This window comes from Pseudoliparis swirei, chromosome 7 (assembly GCF_029220125.1).
Source record: "Pseudoliparis swirei isolate HS2019 ecotype Mariana Trench chromosome 7, NWPU_hadal_v1, whole genome shotgun sequence".
Classification (NCBI taxonomy): Eukaryota; Metazoa; Chordata; class Actinopteri; order Perciformes; family Liparidae; genus Pseudoliparis; species Pseudoliparis swirei.
The window spans coordinates 24081093-24098597 of NC_079394.1; the positions used below are offsets into that span (position 1 = coordinate 24081093).

General features: G+C 42.5%; 1 protein-coding gene and 1 long non-coding RNA gene across 3 annotated transcripts; both read right to left on the reverse strand.

Annotated features, from left to right (window-relative positions):
- Positions 1 to 3543: 3543 nt before the first annotated feature.
- LOC130196798 (uncharacterized) lies at positions 3544 to 10558 on the reverse strand. Its single transcript, XR_008832323.1, has 2 exons — positions 8681 to 10558; positions 3544 to 5035 (listed from the first exon to the last, which is right to left on the reverse strand). It is a non-coding gene; the product is annotated as an uncharacterized LOC130196798 (long non-coding RNA).
- A 1247-nt stretch (positions 10559 to 11805) lies between these two features.
- Positions 11806 to 17491, reverse strand: utp15 (UTP15 small subunit processome component). 2 transcript variants are annotated; one of them, XM_056419306.1, is made up of 12 exons: positions 17367 to 17491; positions 16563 to 16676; positions 16361 to 16453; positions 16097 to 16281; positions 15310 to 15488; positions 14735 to 14860; positions 14407 to 14542; positions 14235 to 14319; positions 13089 to 13244; positions 12902 to 13003; positions 12643 to 12776; positions 11806 to 12523 (listed from the first exon to the last, which is right to left on the reverse strand). In XM_056419306.1, exons 2-12 carry the CDS (start codon positions 16650 to 16652, stop codon positions 12223 to 12225), a joined length of 1587 nt encoding a protein of 528 aa, XP_056275281.1. In that variant the 5' UTR covers positions 16653 to 16676; positions 17367 to 17491; the 3' UTR covers positions 11806 to 12222. The 2 variants fall into 2 exon arrangements, with proteins under 2 accessions (XP_056275281.1, XP_056275280.1); XM_056419305.1 differs by having other exon boundaries at positions 16563 to 16679.
- Between the last annotated feature and the right edge of the window lie 14 nt (positions 17492 to 17505).

Below are 17505 nucleotides of genomic sequence, written 5' to 3' on the forward strand. Positions count from 1 at the left end.
CAGACACGTTGAGAGAATGCAGGGCTCTCAAGTGTCACGCATTGAGCGTGAGACTCACGCACTCCCGCCACACATCGTATTTCTCACGCTGAAAAAAACTCTCGGCTCTTTAATGTTTGAATGCAAGGGTGCTCAATACTCCGCAGAGCTCCCCCCCCCCCCCCCCCCCCCCCCCGTCAACAACTCTTCTCGGAGCAAAGAAAAAGAAAAAGTCACTCGCAAGGTGTGGGGGATTGGGGGTGCGTGGACCCGGTCGGGATGTAGAAGGGGGTGCGTGGCCTAAAAAGTTTGGGAACTGCTGATGTAAAGTATTTACAGAAGTTTTACAAATAATGCTCATATTTAAAGAGCTCAATATCTCATCGTCAAAATTGCTTGTTTCATCTGACTAGCAGTCCAAAACTCTGAAATATTTAATTTTTAATGAGACTTTATTGTCACACTAACTTGTTTATTATTCTTTATTCTGCCATTTAACTACTCGAGCAAGCAATACAGTTTTACAGCCTCACATTTAGCCTGATTAGGCCCACAGACAGACTCTTTATGTCCACTACTATACAGGCCATAGATTAATCTATCTTGATAAGAATAGAAAAACAAGCCTTTTATGTGTTTGTGTCCCTTGACACACTATTTATTCTTTTAATACATTTTGGATGCAGAATCTTTGCCTGGTTGTGACGCTGCTTGTGTCTTTGGTCTCATCAGTCGGGGATGATGATCGCTCCGGTCCTCGCTAACCTCGGCCCCATAGAGGAGTTGTCCTTCAAACCCAACCCCGGAGAGGTAACACTGTCTTACTTTTAGCACTTTATATATTTTATATATTTTATTTCTGCTTGTGTAAATGATCGGAGAGTTTCTGAACACGGTGGAGATGATTGTCATTTATTCATTAAAAGTTACTGTGAGGAACTTTGAAAAAACTGGTTATGAAACAGTCTCAAATTAATACTGATGCCTTTTGTATGACCTACATAAGTACACGAGACCATCAGAAAGAACATTACCTATTTCTATATATTTTTTCTTAATGCTTTCATTCGATGCCACTGGGTTAGATTCTTGCGACATCAAATACAATCATTATTCAGACCCTTCTGCAGTAAAATGAGAGGATTTCCTAAAGGGGCTCTGGTGCTCAAAAACACTACCACCTCCGTCCACAAGGAGCGCCAAAATCAACACGGATTGAAAGTTCCTTGTAGTAGCTCCAAAACATCATTATTTGATGCATAATAAACACAGATTGTGTTTATGATTTTATATTGGCATAATACTTATACTAAACTGACTGACTGGCAAAAAATAAATGATCAACACAAATGTTAATGTATATTTATTGCTTTTATCTGTACTGTAAGCAGACATGGCTCGATGCAAACTGTCAGTGGAGGAGCAAAGAAAAAGAAGACAGAGAATAGACAGTGATCCAGACAGCAGAAGGGACAATCTAGAGAAGGAGAGACAAGGTGGAAGAACAGGGTCCATAACAAAAAAATCAGAAAAATAGGAGAATTAGGACCAAGGGAACAGAGGCACTGCAGGAAGTATTGGAGGAAAGCTCAGAAAAGGTCAAGAAGGTCAAGGCAGGAAGTAGACACCCCTCCAGATAGTCCACGAGAGCAGAGTATGGAGGAGCCAACTTCCAGTAGACGTGCTCAACCGAACCAGGATGGGTTTAGTTTAAAGTTAACCTCTTACTTTGTTTATAGTATAGAGCTGGTGGTGTATTGAGTTAATTCTTGGTCATTAAAGATCTTTACCTTTCACTGTCCCCATTTTCTTGGCCTGTTTATGTTATGTGTGCCATTTCTCTAAATTGATGGTCTCGTAACACACAGAGGATTCTGGATCCTGCATAGTTCATTGACTTTGCTAATAAGTTTAAGTTTGGCCAGTTAAACGCACTTATAATCCAAGCATAGAAGGACTGAAAACACATGAATTTCTCATGTGTGCTTTACGGCCTTGTTAACAGACCTTGTTTGCTGTAATTTTACATCAGTCCGTCAACACCATCACTTTTGTCCCACCCTAAGATGTGGGTTTTTGTCTTTTAAAAAAAAAAAGCCTTTTACTTCTGTTTATTTTTTTGAGTTAATTCACTAAAACATTGCATGGACTACATGCAGTGGTGTCTTAACTGCATATAACCACAGATTAAATATGTTACATTTTAAAAATAAATAACAAAATTAAGTTTTTTTTCCAACGTCGTTTTTCCTCAACTGTGTAAAATAATAAAAAAGGGAATACAATGTTTTTTTTATCACTGAACTAGGAGTAGGCACACTATTATTAGATATTTAAATACTTAAAAGTGTCACTGAATCATTTAAATTAAAATAAAATGATTTCTAATGCATCAGACAGAGTTGACAAATGTCAACACACAAATTGGATCAATGTCATTTTTTATAAAAAGTGATTTAATAAAAAACTTGTTCCTTTTCATGGTTTGTTAGGTCAGACGTGTGTTTATGAGAAAATCAATTCCAAATGAATGTGCTGCTCATTTTAGTTTTTTTAGATTTCAAAAGTAGTTTTGTCCCTTATCTCAAGAATCAATCACCACTCACTGTCCTTCCCTAAACAGGTGGTTTAGCCAGTGTTTCATTGTTCACATTAAGAATCTTAAGCAGACAGGAAGTCTCAACCATTAACATTCATATTTGTTAAATCTAACTCTCCCAGGAAATTGTTTACCGAAATCAGCATGTATCAAAAGGTTTTCACATAGGATTTTAATTAAATTCAGTTTATTTTATATAGCCCATTATCACAAAATATACATTTGATTGACACACATGATTCCTTATGGTCATATGACATCTACTGCTTCTCCTCTGTTGCTCTCCAGAAGGTTTCTTACCTTTTTTTCCAATGAAAGGGTTTTTCGGGAGTTTTTCCTGATCCGATGTGAGGTCAAAGGTCAGGGATGTCTGTGTACAGATTGTAAAGCACTCTGAGGGAAAATTTTAATTTGTGAAAATGGACTAAACAAATAAACTGAATTAAATTATAGAACTTAGACATGGCCTCAAAGACTGAACTACCAAAGAGACGTGTAAATTAATTAAAACTCGGACAGCTTCTCATCTTTTCCTGGTCCGATAATAATCCGAGTGCCGTGCATCTTTTACAGATTGAGGATTATAGATGTAATCCTGTTATAATCTGTGTTTCTCAGAGTGAGCACTTTCTTTCCAGACAAATTATTGTGGATAACTTTGAGCAAGAACATTTATGGACCAAAAAAGCATTAAAATCGTGTAGATTTGTATTATTATTATTATTATATTAAAGCCACCCTTCATTTCAAAATGGGTTTTGCTTTTGGTTCAATCACTTGGATTGTTTGAGCTTAATCTGCATGATGTGAAAACCACAAACCACCGAGGAAACACTTCAGGGAGCTCAGAGACATCTTGTGATCCGGATGACATTACTTTGTTTTGTAGTCTTTGAAGAACAAAATATTTGCATGTTTAAACATTCTGGCTTTTTTAATTCATGAATAAACATTTGAGACACAAATTACCATTTAAAGCAGAGTATTTTATTATTATTTTTAGACCATCACAAAACTTCAGCTTCAGCTGTGGCAAAAATACTCTGTTTATAATAATGTGTTTATTATCATAAACTTACCTTTAAGCATGTAAATAGAGAACATTGAGGCTTTACATAAAGACACAATGCAAAAATAAATAATAATAGATAAAGACGAGTCAAAACAATAAAAGCATTAAGCCAGGTACATCAGAATATTATAGTTAAATCATAAAGGAGTAATACTTTTATAATACCACCTCTTACGGAAGTCTCCACCGCCATGTCTCCCCGCGGTCTCTCTGGTGTGTACCGCTCAGCACTGTGCGTCCCTATCAAAACAACACGGGATTTACCACAGAGAGGCACTTCTGATTGGCCAGTTCAGGGTCAGCTGACCCGAGCCATATCCGGAAGTTGTGGAAGCAGCGATATCGACGTTGCAAGTCTTTAAACAGTTGCACATTGTCAATAATAAACAGCAAAACTTAACAGAAATAAAAGTCACAAAAATAATATAAAGAAACGTAAAGAAATAATAGAAACAAAATACATAAATATATATATATATAAATAAATGTTTTAAAATAAATCTCTCTATATATTTTAATAAATATAAATATAGGTTTATATAAAGAAATATATATTTATATATATATATAAATATATATCATATAGGTTCAAGACTTGCAGCAACCCAAGCAAGAAAACTTCTTCAACCTTATCATGAACAACAACTCTGCTAACATCAACAACGTCTCATTTATTTCTAATGATCTCATCAATGCAATTGTGATTTTTTTAAATCACGGAGAAGAGGGAATCTAATTTGTTTTTCCAGTATGAACAGCTGAGTGTCGTTTCAGATTGCGTGCATGTCTGAATGTTTTACCGCAAACTGAACAACTGCATAGTTTTTCCCTCATGTGGACAGCTGAGTGTTGTTTCAGATTGCGTGCTTGTCTGAATGTTTTACCACAAACTGAACAACTGCATAGATTCTCCCCTGTATGAACAGCTGAGTGTCGTTTCAGATTGCTTGCATATCTGAATGTTTTACCACAAACTGAACAACTGCATAGATTCTCCCCTGTATGAACAGCTGAGTGTCGTTTCAGATTGCGTGCGTCTCTGAATGTTTTACCACAAACTGAACAACTGCATCGTTTTCTTCTCATGTGGACAGCTGAGTGTTGTTTCAGATTGCGTGCTTCTCTGAATGTTTTACCACAAACTGAACAACTGCATAGTTTCTCCTCTGTGTGACTAGTTGAGTGTCGTTTTAGACTGCTTGCATGTCTGAATGTTTTCCCACAAACTGAACAACTGATTGGTTTCACTCCTGTTTTGGCTCCAGAGTGTCTCTTCGGTGTCTCTTCCTCTTCCTCTTCCTCTGGGTCCTCCTGGTCCAGACTGGAGCTCCAGTCCAGCTGTTCAGGGGGAACCTCTTGTTTCATCACCAACAGCCGCTGGACGTCTGTGGAGAATGATAAAATACATTAATACATCTTAAGAATCTCATATTGAACTCTAATATTCAATAGGTTTATTAATGAATGAGGTCAGGGTTTTGAGGGAGAACATGAACAAATCGGAAGTGAAATCATCCGAAAGTACAATATGTACCTCTGAGGTGTCATACAGTAAAATGTACATGTACTTCTGAGGTGTAGTGTTTGCGTCTATCAAAATTGGATGTTTGGACTCAACTCCAAAGACCAAAGCGAGCGGGAGGCTTAGCTTTACCTAATTTTCTCCTTTACTATTGGGCATGCAATATCCAGAAGCTACTACACTGGTTTGAAGACAGTCCAATTGAGGGAAAGGCGGACTGGGTACAAAGAGAATTCTCCTCCTACCAGCACCATCTCAGCTCAGTGGTCTGTGCAGCCCTGCCTCTTCTTAGCAATAACTTGAGTACAAACATAATAGTAAATCACACAATAAGAATATGGGCTCAGTTTAGGAGACATGTTGGGCTGCAAGCAGCCTCCACCCGCTCCCCCATCAAATGTAACCTTATGTTTACTCCCTCATGGACAGATAACGCATTTGGTCTGTGGTTTGACAAAGGGATCAGATCAATCCATAATTTATACATAGAAGACACGTTTGCTTCATTCTCCCAATTATCGCAAACCTATGATCTACCGAAGAACAATTTATTCTGCTACTTGCAGATCAGGAGCTTTGTAAGAAACACGTTTAACTCTTTTCCAAACAAGCCCTTGAAATCTCATGTTGACAGCCTCCTAGAACTGAACCCGAATAGTAGAGGATTGATATCCCAAATTTACGGGCTCATTAATGATATCAACCCACACTCCTTGGAAAATGTAAGAATGGCCTGGGACTCAGATCTTGGAGTGGTTATAACAAATGACCAATGGGACTCTATTTTAGATTTGATATACACATCATCTACATCCGCTAAACACAACTGAATACAGCTGAAAGTGGTACACAGGGCGCATTACTCTAATGCTAGACTGGCAAAAATGTACCCTCACTCTGACCCATTATGTCCTCGATGTAGAGGCCAGCCAGCAGACTTGTTGCACATGTTCTGGCTTTGCCCTAAACTCGCCAACTTTTGGTTAAGTATTTTTAAAGCTTATGGTGAGATGTTTGCGGCTCAATTTGACCCAGACCCAATTTGCGCACTCTTTGGCTTAATTCCAGAGGAAGTCCGTACCCGTTTACCAAATAAAGCCAATGTGATCATAGCCTTCACAACGCTTCTTGCTCGACGTTTGATCCTTCTGAGATGGAAGCAGCGCGCCCCCCCATCGTTCCCCCACTGGATCAAAGATGTCATGTATTTCCTGACACTTGAAAAAATCAAATATACCCTCAGAGTGTCCTCCCAAACCTTTAGTAAAGTATGGAGACCTTTTCTAGAATACTACGACTCCTTACAAGAACCTCTCGACATAGACTAAGGTGGATCCGCTCCATAGCAACAGTGAGCATCCCCCCTCCCTCCCTCCCTCCCTCCCTCCCTCCCCTCCCCTTGTTGTTTTTTGTTGTTGTTTTTTCTGTTTTTGTTTTTTGTCCTTTAGCCATTACTCACTCTTTTTTACATGCAACTTCTCACTTTGTTAATTTTCATTTCCAAATTGCTTTACATTACCTGATGGATTAATGTAATTATTTGATTCTGTTTACATTTTCGTCTCCTGAATGTACCTGAAATTACCTGAATGTATTGTATAAGTTCTGTAGCCTGTAACCCTACAATTGGTGGGTGGGTGGGTGGGTGGGGTCGGGAATGAGGTTTTACATTTTCAATCTGTAATTGCCCTGAAACAAGTGTGAATCCTCTTCCCTGGTGGGATAAAAACTGTGAAAATCAATAAAACAAATTTTTTTTTTAATTAAAAAAATTGGATGTTTGGTAAAGTACGACCTTCTCTCGTTCTCTCCTTTCCAACGGGAAAATTTATTCTCTGATCACGCGTAAAATACAAGTTCGATGCGATTGCAATCACAGCGGAGTCCTCTCCGGTCAGCACTAGTTGAAAACCCAAAACAACTCGGCCTCCCTTTCCACGTACGGGCCTCCATGCCCCCACATGTGACCGGAGTCCTTTTGACTTCACGTCTCATGGGGTTATCGGACCCTATGAGACGGCATAGATCCTATCTGCCTGATGGATCGTCTGGGTCGTGGAATTCCTGCTCCTGACTACGCCACTGTCCTGTTGAGACTCCGCCCACTCCTCCTCCCCACCGCCATCTGCCTGATGGATCGTGGAGGTCTCCATCGTGGAATATGCCTACTATGAACTATTCATACACTCTGTCATATTCATTGAATGTATTTAAACTCTAAATCTGTCCTTCTGTACACATTAAATCTATTGCATCTGTCCATCCTAGAGAGGGATCCTCCTCTGTTGCTCTCCTGAAGGTTTCTTCCCTTTTTTTCCCCCTGAAGGGTTATTTGGGAGTTTTTCCTGGTCCGATGTGAGGTTTTGGGGCAGGGATGTCTATGTGTACAGATTGTAAAGCACTCCGAGACAAATTTGTAATTTGTGAAATTGGGCTATACAAATAAACTAAATTGAATTGAAGTCATCCTGACCTCGGATCTGCTGCACCCCCCCACACCCCTTTCTCACAGAAGGGGGGCCCTCGTCCCCCTCTCTCATTGTAACAACGTGATAACAAGTGTGTGTTGCGTTTGTGTGAGGCGAGTGCCTCGCTTTGAGAGGCAGTCATAATATTTCTTATCAGACACATATTCTATATGTTATTCTGAATTTGCAGGAGCTTGAACACAATCGTCCCTTCAATAATTCAGTTTTATATTATCTATCCCCCTTTTTACATAATTCATTATGTAACTAAACACTAATATAAATCTAGAAGAATTGGCTCTATCAATACATAACTGTTACATCACATCACATGTCATTTAGCAGACGCTTTTATCCAGAGCGACTTACAATAAGTGAATTCAACCACGAGTACAAACTAATAATAGGATCAAGAAAGTAACATTTCTTCAAGAAGCCAAACTACAAAAAAACATAAGTAACACCATGATGAGTCATACCATGAGTAATACCATGATGAGTAATACCATGAGTAATACCATGATGAGTAATACCATGAGTAATACCATGATGAGTAATACCATAAGTAATACCATGAGTAATACGATAAGTAATGGGGGGAGGTGACTTCAATTGTAGGTAGACGATCAATATAGAAAATTACAGGGTGGCGGGCGGAGATTTCAGGGTGGCGGGGCGCCACCATGTTATAATGGTAGGGGAAACACTGCAGCAGTTTGATCACTTTACGGCAGTTATTTTGTTTTACGGCAGTTTGATCACTTTACGGGAGTTGGAACACTTTACGGCCGGTTTCCTCCTCCAGAAGTTGTTCTGGCCGCCGTTTTGAAGACCGTGCAGATCCCGTAACCAGTTTGACTAGAGGACCGTGAGGTGTTTAAAGTTCCTCCCTGATGAATGAGATCAGAGGAGAGCTGGAAACGAAACAGATCCACCAAAAGTCTCGCTCACTCCAGTTGACGAGCTGGAAACGGACTAAATGTGACTTGGAGCCGTAAAACGAGCATGAAGACCGGGAACAATCGTGAAGCGGCACCAACCTGATGTGTGTAGCTCATGTTCTCCTAAACGAGAAACGATGTCCTCATACGCTGCTGTCAACGTGTCCAACTGCTCAAAAGCCTCGGCAACGACCTCGTCGACTTGCTGCTTCACCAACAGCCTCAGCATTTCTCCTGGAGACAACTGTGTGTAACTTATTTAACAGTCTAAGAAATGAATAAGAAGCTAGAAAAATGTCTTATATCAGAAACAGAGAGGAAATATTAACAGTATAAGCAATAAATATGAAGCTAAATAAGTGTAGTGTAACAGTAATATCATTACAGAGTGGAAATATTTAACAACTCTAAGCAATTAATATCAGGCTAAATAAATGTGAATTTGCAGGAGCTTGAACATAACAGTCGCTTCAATAATTCAGTTTTATATTAGCAGTATTACAGTAACAAGTACAATATGTACCTCTGAGGTGTCGTACAGTAAAAAGTACAATATGTACCTCTGAGGTAACGAGTACCTTTGTGATGTATCATAGTAAAAAGGTATGGACGTGTTTACGTACTGCAGTACCTGTAACTCTACCTCAGAACATGATGTGAATACTTCCTGCAGAACTGGTTCCATCAGTTTAAAGTGATAAAGAAACAAAGAGAACCAACCTGCTCGTTTTAACTTCTGGGTTGAAAATGGCGTCCCGTTCCGTTGGCGCTCCTCTATTAAACTCCAACGTTCCTCCTCGTACTTCGACGTTTCACAGGTTCACTAACTCACGGAAAACCGTTGACCCCACTCGGGTCCGTCTACTTCCAGCTCGCGCTGCTGTCAGCGATGAGCCCCGTTGCATGATGGGAAACCAACGGCTGGCCGTGGCCACATCAGAGAGCTGATTGGCTCTTAGATTTGACAACAAGCACCACGTGCTGTCGAACATTCTTATTTACCGTTTGTTTGGCTGTAATACTAACGCTGGATAGTTGGCTGTTGGTCTCATGTCGTGCAACGAAGTGGCCCATTAGCCAATCAGAACGCTTGTACTGTTGTTGCCATATAATAATTCATCTTTATTCATAAAGAAAATGTAAGCTAGCTGTGTAATCCTGCCCAGAGGAAACGCAGGTTGAGGACAGCTTCACTAGTGTCTGGGCTCTCAAGTGTCACGCATTTCGGTCTTAAGTCACGCACTCCCGCCACACATCGTATTTCTCACGCTGAAAAAAACCTCTCGGCTATTTAATGTTTTAATGTACCGCAGCACGCAAACATGAGCTGGCCGCGCTGCCCTCACCATGGAGGAATCAAGCGCTCCCCTGGAGTTCTGCTGTGAGGTGCCACTTATCAGCCAATCAAAAAAAAGAAATGGGCTACACCAGCGATTCCCAAACTGTGGGCCGCGGCCCACTGGTGGGCCGCGAAGGTACTGCAGGTGGGCCGCGAGAGGTCATTTACAATAAATAAATAAAATGTTTTTAATTTTCAATTTGGAAGTTTGAAATTAATATAAAAATATTTATGATTTAAATTACGTGTTATTCTTTTATCTGACCTATTTTTCTGACCGCCAAACAAAACAATGTCAAATGGGGCGCCCTCTTGTAGTATTAGTTTATGTTTTGATCAGAGTTGTGATCAGCGCCGCCGCTCCCATAGCGCACTTCGCGCTGCGCGTAGGGCACCAAGTCCTGAGGGGGCTCCACAAAATCGGCACCAAAAAAAATCCTCATAGTTATAATTATAATGCCGATATTATTTCAGTCTAGAAATATTAGGCGCCTTTTAGGCATGTATATCACAAAACAGGCAGAACAAGAGATATATGTAATCGCTCAGCACCCCCCCCCCCCCTTAACACTTCTCGGGTCGCATCGCTCTGTCTGCCGTGATGCGCGCCGACACATCCGCGAACACAGCAGGGTTTTTCCTGGGTCAAAATGGGTCTTCGGTGGTCCCAAAAACATTTTTTGCGCGCTGCGCGCGCACCATCTGTACGTTCACGTCGAGCTGTTGAGTGAGTGATCAGCAACTGGCCGCTCAGACAAGTCGCGCACATCACAGTTGCGTATTGATCAGACAAGAAGACACGCTTATCAACTCCAGTGTTTCCCCTCCTATTATAACGGTGAAATCTGACCACCCGTCAACCTGTAATTTTCGTCTACCCCCCGTCAACTCTTCTCGGCTCGCGCGCATCCCGGCTGAGGTGAGCACACCTCAGTGTTAAATTACGGCTTAGGCGCGCGCCCACATTTTCTCAAATTGGGCCGCGGCATTCTTGAGTTTGGGAACCGCTGGGCTACACAATAGCCAACCGGGAAAAAACCGTATCTGTTTTATCTGGGTAAGAATTAATCCAGCAACCAATGAAAATAAAGCATCCTGGAATTGCACGTGACGCGACTGATATCCGAAAGTTTCGTTCTGGGGGGGGAGTGTATGGAGGTATGCAGGACTTAAAATGACTTAAGTATAAATAAATAAATAAATGCATGAATAAATACAAGAATAAATAAATGCTTAAATATATGTATGAATGAATAAAAACAGGAATGAATAAATAAATACAAGAATACATGTATTTATACTTTTATTTAAGCATTTACTTATTTATTCATGCATTTATTAATACTTAAGTCAATTTAAGTCCTCCATAGGAGTGATGATGGATATGTCTCTTGCCTGCCTTCAAAACTTGAGCCCTGAGAATGTATTTTAAAAAAGGAAATTAACAATTAGTCACGTTAGTTAGAAATGGGTTACAATTATTGACGTAACATTACCTCCGTTCACAGAAGCTCAAACTCCAGGAGAAAGAAAAAAAACGACCATAAATTCGGCAGGAAACAGCGACAAACTATGCGACCCATTCCGCTTAGTTGTGTTGTCGCTAGGTGCTAATGCACTTGTTACGAGCTACAAGTTGCGGAATGGCGCTCGGCCGCCGCCGTCTGTCCCCCGTGTGAGCGGCGGCGACCTCCTCACTGCTCCGTCTTCCGTCGGCTCCGATGGAAATTCCTCCATCTACATGGAAGTTACCCGTTTCTTTGACGCGACAGCGCCCTCTGGCGGCAGGAGATCAGACTGCCGCAGGAGACGGGGCCGACACCCACGTGTTGACACGTGCATCGTCCAGAGAGACCTCAACCCACTGGACCACAATCATGATGGCTCGTTTTCAATATTACAAAGATTTATTTACATCTGCTTATGAAACATTTGCCAATGTCAAAATATTAGGAAAACGCAGAAGCAGACGCCGACAGTTAAATCATTCGAAACACAAACACTCGCACAAACATTTACATTTAGAAAGTGTAATTACAAGACGTCCAATAAAAACACTTCCCTTTCACTCAGTCTTCACACGATAAATGCATTGTCCTCTTTTTTGTGCCAGTTGTGCCGGAGTTAAACCAGCCAGATTGATGGGTTTGTCCGTCTCTTAAAAACATGTCCCAAAATGTTCACCGTCTGGTTGACCCCGTCGTGACAGGAGGTGTGTGTCCAATTGTTTGGAAAAAAGAGGGTTTAGAGTTGCGAAAGACACTCCAACTCAAGTCTGAAGCTGCCCTCCCACCCACAGGCCTCAGGTGGCCTTAAGCTGTGGTCTCGAGGTACTCGCCTCTCTCTGGGCCAGGCCGTTAGCCCTGGTGGCAGCGGGATGCGGCACCTTCATCCTGGGCAGGGAAGAGGCGAACAGGGTGTCCAACATGCCCAGCACCTCCATGAGGTCCTGCTGGTAGTCGATCTCCCGCTCCAGAAGCTCCTGCAGGCGCAGCAGCTGCCGGTCCACGATGGGCGACTGGCCGACGACCTGCCGGTAGACGTCCAAAATCATCTCAGCCGCCGGCGTGAGCACGGGGGCGAACCGGGGGTCCACCAAGTTCCTGGAGGAGACGCGGGGGAACAAGAGTTTAGGAGAAGACAAAAAAAGGTGTACGTGCAAAAACACTCGTGGACAAATGCATCCTGGCTTGAGCGGCGACACGGTCTTTGTGCTTCTTACCCGATGAGGAAGTTGAGCAAGCGAGCGAGCCACTCTTCATCCCGACCCGCCAGAGCGTTCTTCAGCGTTCCTCTTCGATCCAGCTCCTTTATGACGGCCACCATGATCTCGGGCTTTCTCAGTCTTGCCCACGTCTGAAAATAAAATATGGATAGGCTTTGTTCATAAAAAATTTGAGTGACTTTACTCAGAAAAAAAAGAAAGGAAATTCAAGACGGGGATACCAACTAATGCGTTATAAAATACATGAAATGCGTACCGCTAGAGCCGTATCCAAAGACTTCGACACATTAAATGTCTTCAGCTGTATGTCGTATTTGGCCAAATGCTGTTTCACTGGCTTGCTGACGAGATAATCATCCTGGATGAGAAGAAACAAAGAAGTTAATACAAATAAATAAAAAGCAGAAATGTAAAAGGCATCTCGAGGAATAATCACAACGCACCTGCTTGGGGGCGTAGGTCTTCCCCTTCACGAAGACGCGGTACGACGGCCGTCGCCTCTGCTGGCCGGAGACCCCCGTTGACTCTTCGGGGCTCTTCCTGTGTTTGATGCTCAGGATGCTGTTAGTCATGCCCACGACGATGGACTCGTCGTTCGGCTGAGGAGAGAACAATATTTTTTAAATAAATATTTTGTCGTTTTACTGGCCAAGAATCACAGCAGGAAATCAGAGAGAATTTCTGGCCGTTCAACGTCTGTGAAATTGTTTCAAATGTTGTCAGAATCTTGAGATCATCAGGGAATTCAGTCGATGGATCACTCAAGAGATCATCATCCAACGGTTCCTTTCATACACAACAACTCCAGCAGACAGTCACCGATTATTGGTTTAGATCACGACTACAGCGGGACGCTGGATTCTGAAGCGAGTGTGGCTGTGATTGAAAACGCAAACTGTCTCCCGGAGGTTTGCGCACTGTGGTTTTGAAGCATCTTGGCCACTTCCATCTCAAATGGACCATAAATTACTAATAAAGACCTTCCTGTGTTGAAAACTTGAAACTAGATATTTACCTCAGTAAACTCATGGTTACTGAGGTAAATGTAGAGAAGTGCTCTCTGCTGGCCAGCGGAGAGATTGCAAGTTGAAGGCACTTCTGCATTGGCTTCACTTTTTCAGACCAGGATGTTGGGGAAAGCCCAAAATCATAAACAAAAACCAAGAGGGCAGGATGGACCGTTTCATCCATCGATTTAAAACTCTGGCGTTACAAAACCCTCGGTTGGCTGCTGCACAAATATCGGTGCCAAGGGGAGTCAGCGGTCCATCTTTTGATCTCAAGTTTGTGAATAATGATTTTAATGATGCTTTTTTCACCTGATCACCAAATAGTCCCCCAATGTGTGTGTGTGTGTGTGTGTGTGTGTGTTGGCTTGAGCCTCAGCTCTGCTCATCATCCGTGGCCACTTCATAAACTGAACAAAACAGCCAGGTATCATCAATACATGACTTTCTTGCCCAGCCCCATTACACAAACGGATCCCGCTTAATGCACCTCCGGCACAAGCGAATACATTTGCACGGACCTTTCAACACTTCATTCTTCAAATCATGACATGAAATAATAACAAATAGGGATTTTCTTACAGCCAGAGCTACACTGAGGATGGAGGCAGCGTAGTCAAAGTTGTGGACCACTTTGTAGTTGGTGGTGTTGTACACCTTCACGTGCCTGGAAGACAACAAAAAAAGCTCTGCATTAGGTTGGCTAATAAATAAAATACTTTAAAGATTTCAGACATGCATGATGTCCCCGTACCGGTCCAGAGAAGCAGACAGCAGTCTCTGTCCGTTGCTGCTGAGACACAAACTGGTGACAGTTTTGTGATGGTTCTTCATCGACACCAGGGGCTGGCCGCCTTTTAGCAGATCCCACACTTTCACGTAGCGTCCACCTGAAGGGTAACAAGAATAACTTAAGTGTCCTGGATAAACGCATAACATAATAGTGGAGCTATTTCCACATGTTTGTTTATTTCCCAATTTAAGTCCAAGCAACGGCCTGAACAAGGGCAGGGGGACCCCTTAAATATAATATTTTTCTGGGTGCACATTCTGAAAACATAAGTATTGTCACGACCGACTACCTGCAGAGACAAGGAGTCCCTCGGAGGGATAGAGAAGCAAGCTCTCCACTGGCTGGCCGTGGTCCATGGTCATCACACTCCCATCTGCTCTGGCATCAAACACTTTCAGCGTGTGGTCATAGGATCCTAGGATAAAATAAAAAGTATCGTTTTGTCAGACAAAAAGCAGAGCAAACCCGTTCACATGCAGTGGCAGCAGGCTGAAGGCAGCTCGGACCAAAGGTCTGTGACGAGGGGAGTTGGAACGTGCTTCAAGTCCGTCGGACAGGTTGAAGGTTGTCAGGTATCTTGAGAATCATCATGAAATTCAGTCGATGGATCACTCAAAAAATCATCATACAACCAGTTCAGGCCGGGACGACCAAAACACATCGGACAGCGACACACAGGCGGATACCTACGATTTATGCCCTTTCAACATCTTTTACACAGTAAAAAATAAGAGACCGGTCAAAAGGGCCAATGTGACGGATGATGTTCATTCGTGGTACTGCCTACAAAAAGATAAAAAACTTGGCATGCACCAACTGGTAAAGCCGCTGCTAGCTTTAACTGTTCCTTTGCCTCGAACCCACCAGTGATGAAGAGATCCCTGTTGAGTTTGCTCGTGACACCACAGCGGATGTAGTCTGTGTGTTCTCTGTAGCTGTTGAGCTCAGTGGCGTTCGGGATGTCCCAAAGCCGACAGGTGTAGTCGTCGGACGCGGTGAAGATCTGGTACCGGTCGGAGGTGAAGTCTGAGACGTGGACAGCCCTGAGCGGAAAAGAAACGAGACAGAATTTACATCAGTTCACTTTCACGACCAGACGTTTATATAAAAACGGGCAACACAAAAGGTTCAGAGCGCTTTCTTGCACATATTCCGCTTCAGAACTATTCGTACCGGCAGCGTTGCAAATTTGAGAAACCTTTTTAATAAAACATTGGAACATATATCTCAGGATCCTTTTCGGCCCAAAGCAGCACCTGGAAGACTGATTGGGCTAAATTGATGTACAGAATGAGCTACCGTCAACTATTGAGTTTTCTTTTTATGAAATGCTTTGAAAGAAAATTGACTTGCCTTTGATAACAGTGCATATGTGTAGGGCTTGTATTGTGAAAGGTATAAAAAGTACCTTTTTGGTATGGCCCTTGTGACAGTATTCAACACAAAGAGTAACATTTTTTTAAAGTATATTGATATGCAAATTGAAACAACAAAAGTGAAGAAAGGCCCCAAGTCAGTTCGACAGGTTGTCAGATATCTTGAGAATCATCATGAATTTCAGTCGATGGATCACTCAAAAAAATCATCATAAAACCAGTCCAGAACAGCATGATGACCAAAACACACCACCAGACAGCGAGTGGACACCTACTTTGTGTGACCTCTGAACATCCTGAGCGCCGCCTTGCCACTGACATCGAACAGCCGAACCACCGCATCCTCACATCCCGCAACGAGCAGCTGACCGTCCGACCTGAACCTCGCACAGTACGCGGTGTCCTTAAAGCGCGTTAACGTTGTCACAGGCTCCTGGGAGAAGGGTCCGTAAATGTGGATCTGTGTGGGGGGTGGAGAACAGCGTTATGGTGCATATAGACACAAAAGACTGGGATTCACACAAGAGAAGCCAACGTACTCTCGTGAACGCCGTCACGGCGAAATTGTGCGGCGCCACCGGGGAGAAGTCGATGCTTGTGATGGCGCCGAATTCTTTTATCTGGACCGGAGCCTGTGGGGGGAGGGAAGAAACACAGATGTTCAAGGTTATGATCAGGGTACAACACTGGAGGGTGCACCCAAAGGAACATTAAGACAGCGTTCGGCAGAACGCCGCTCACCTTGTAGTTTTTCCAGTACAGTGTGTCCTGTGTGACTTTCTCGCCCAGTTTAGGGTAGACTTGGAGTTTGGTGGGTTTAAACGAAGCCATTTCGGGAGCCGATCGCGAAACACTCTGCTAAAATATACAAGAAAAGCATGGATATAAACATAGAGGGAGCGACTCGGCCCCAGTTAACCCCTTAAGCCCCAAGTGGCCTGCTGGCTGGACATTTGACAAACTAAGCACGTGCAGGTCAACAATAATCAAACTCAGAAAGAAGTATTACAAATTTGTGTCGATCAATAAATACAAAATAACGTTGATCATTGTATTGGATCGAGTATACACGTAATATGATACAGCCGGACCTAACAATCAACTAATGAAAATAAACTAAAGTATTAATATTGCAAGTTAAACGTTTGATGCATGAGAACCTGCAAGAAGGGGGCATAAAAATACAAAGATCAACGCGGACTGAAGAGTTGAGACAAATTTTACAATCAAACCGCAACGCAACACACTAAACGATGCTATTCGTAAAGGCTAAACTAGCCGTTCAGCTGCTTCAAGTTATTCTCCGATCGCAGGTTATCAACGCGCATAAAAGAACTCGGTGAAACAAGAAAGCCTACCGTTACAATGACCCTTTCCCATAAATGTAAAGTTACACAGAGTGTTACTTAAAAGAGAAGCGTATTAGAGGATATTCCTGCGCCAACGTGCGAGTTAGCTTAGCACGCTGCGTTTCAGCCGCCTGGCATTTTATATTAAACAGTTCCCGGTTATACTAAAAACGTGCAGAACCGCAGACGTACATACTTTTTTTTTTTTTATAAATAGGATTTGTTGAAATCAGTCGATACCGATGTTGGTTGTTGGCGGAGACCAAGAGGGGCTCATTTTAAGGCGATATCACGTTGCCTCTCCATGCTCTGGAGGACGCCATGATGGCAACCGT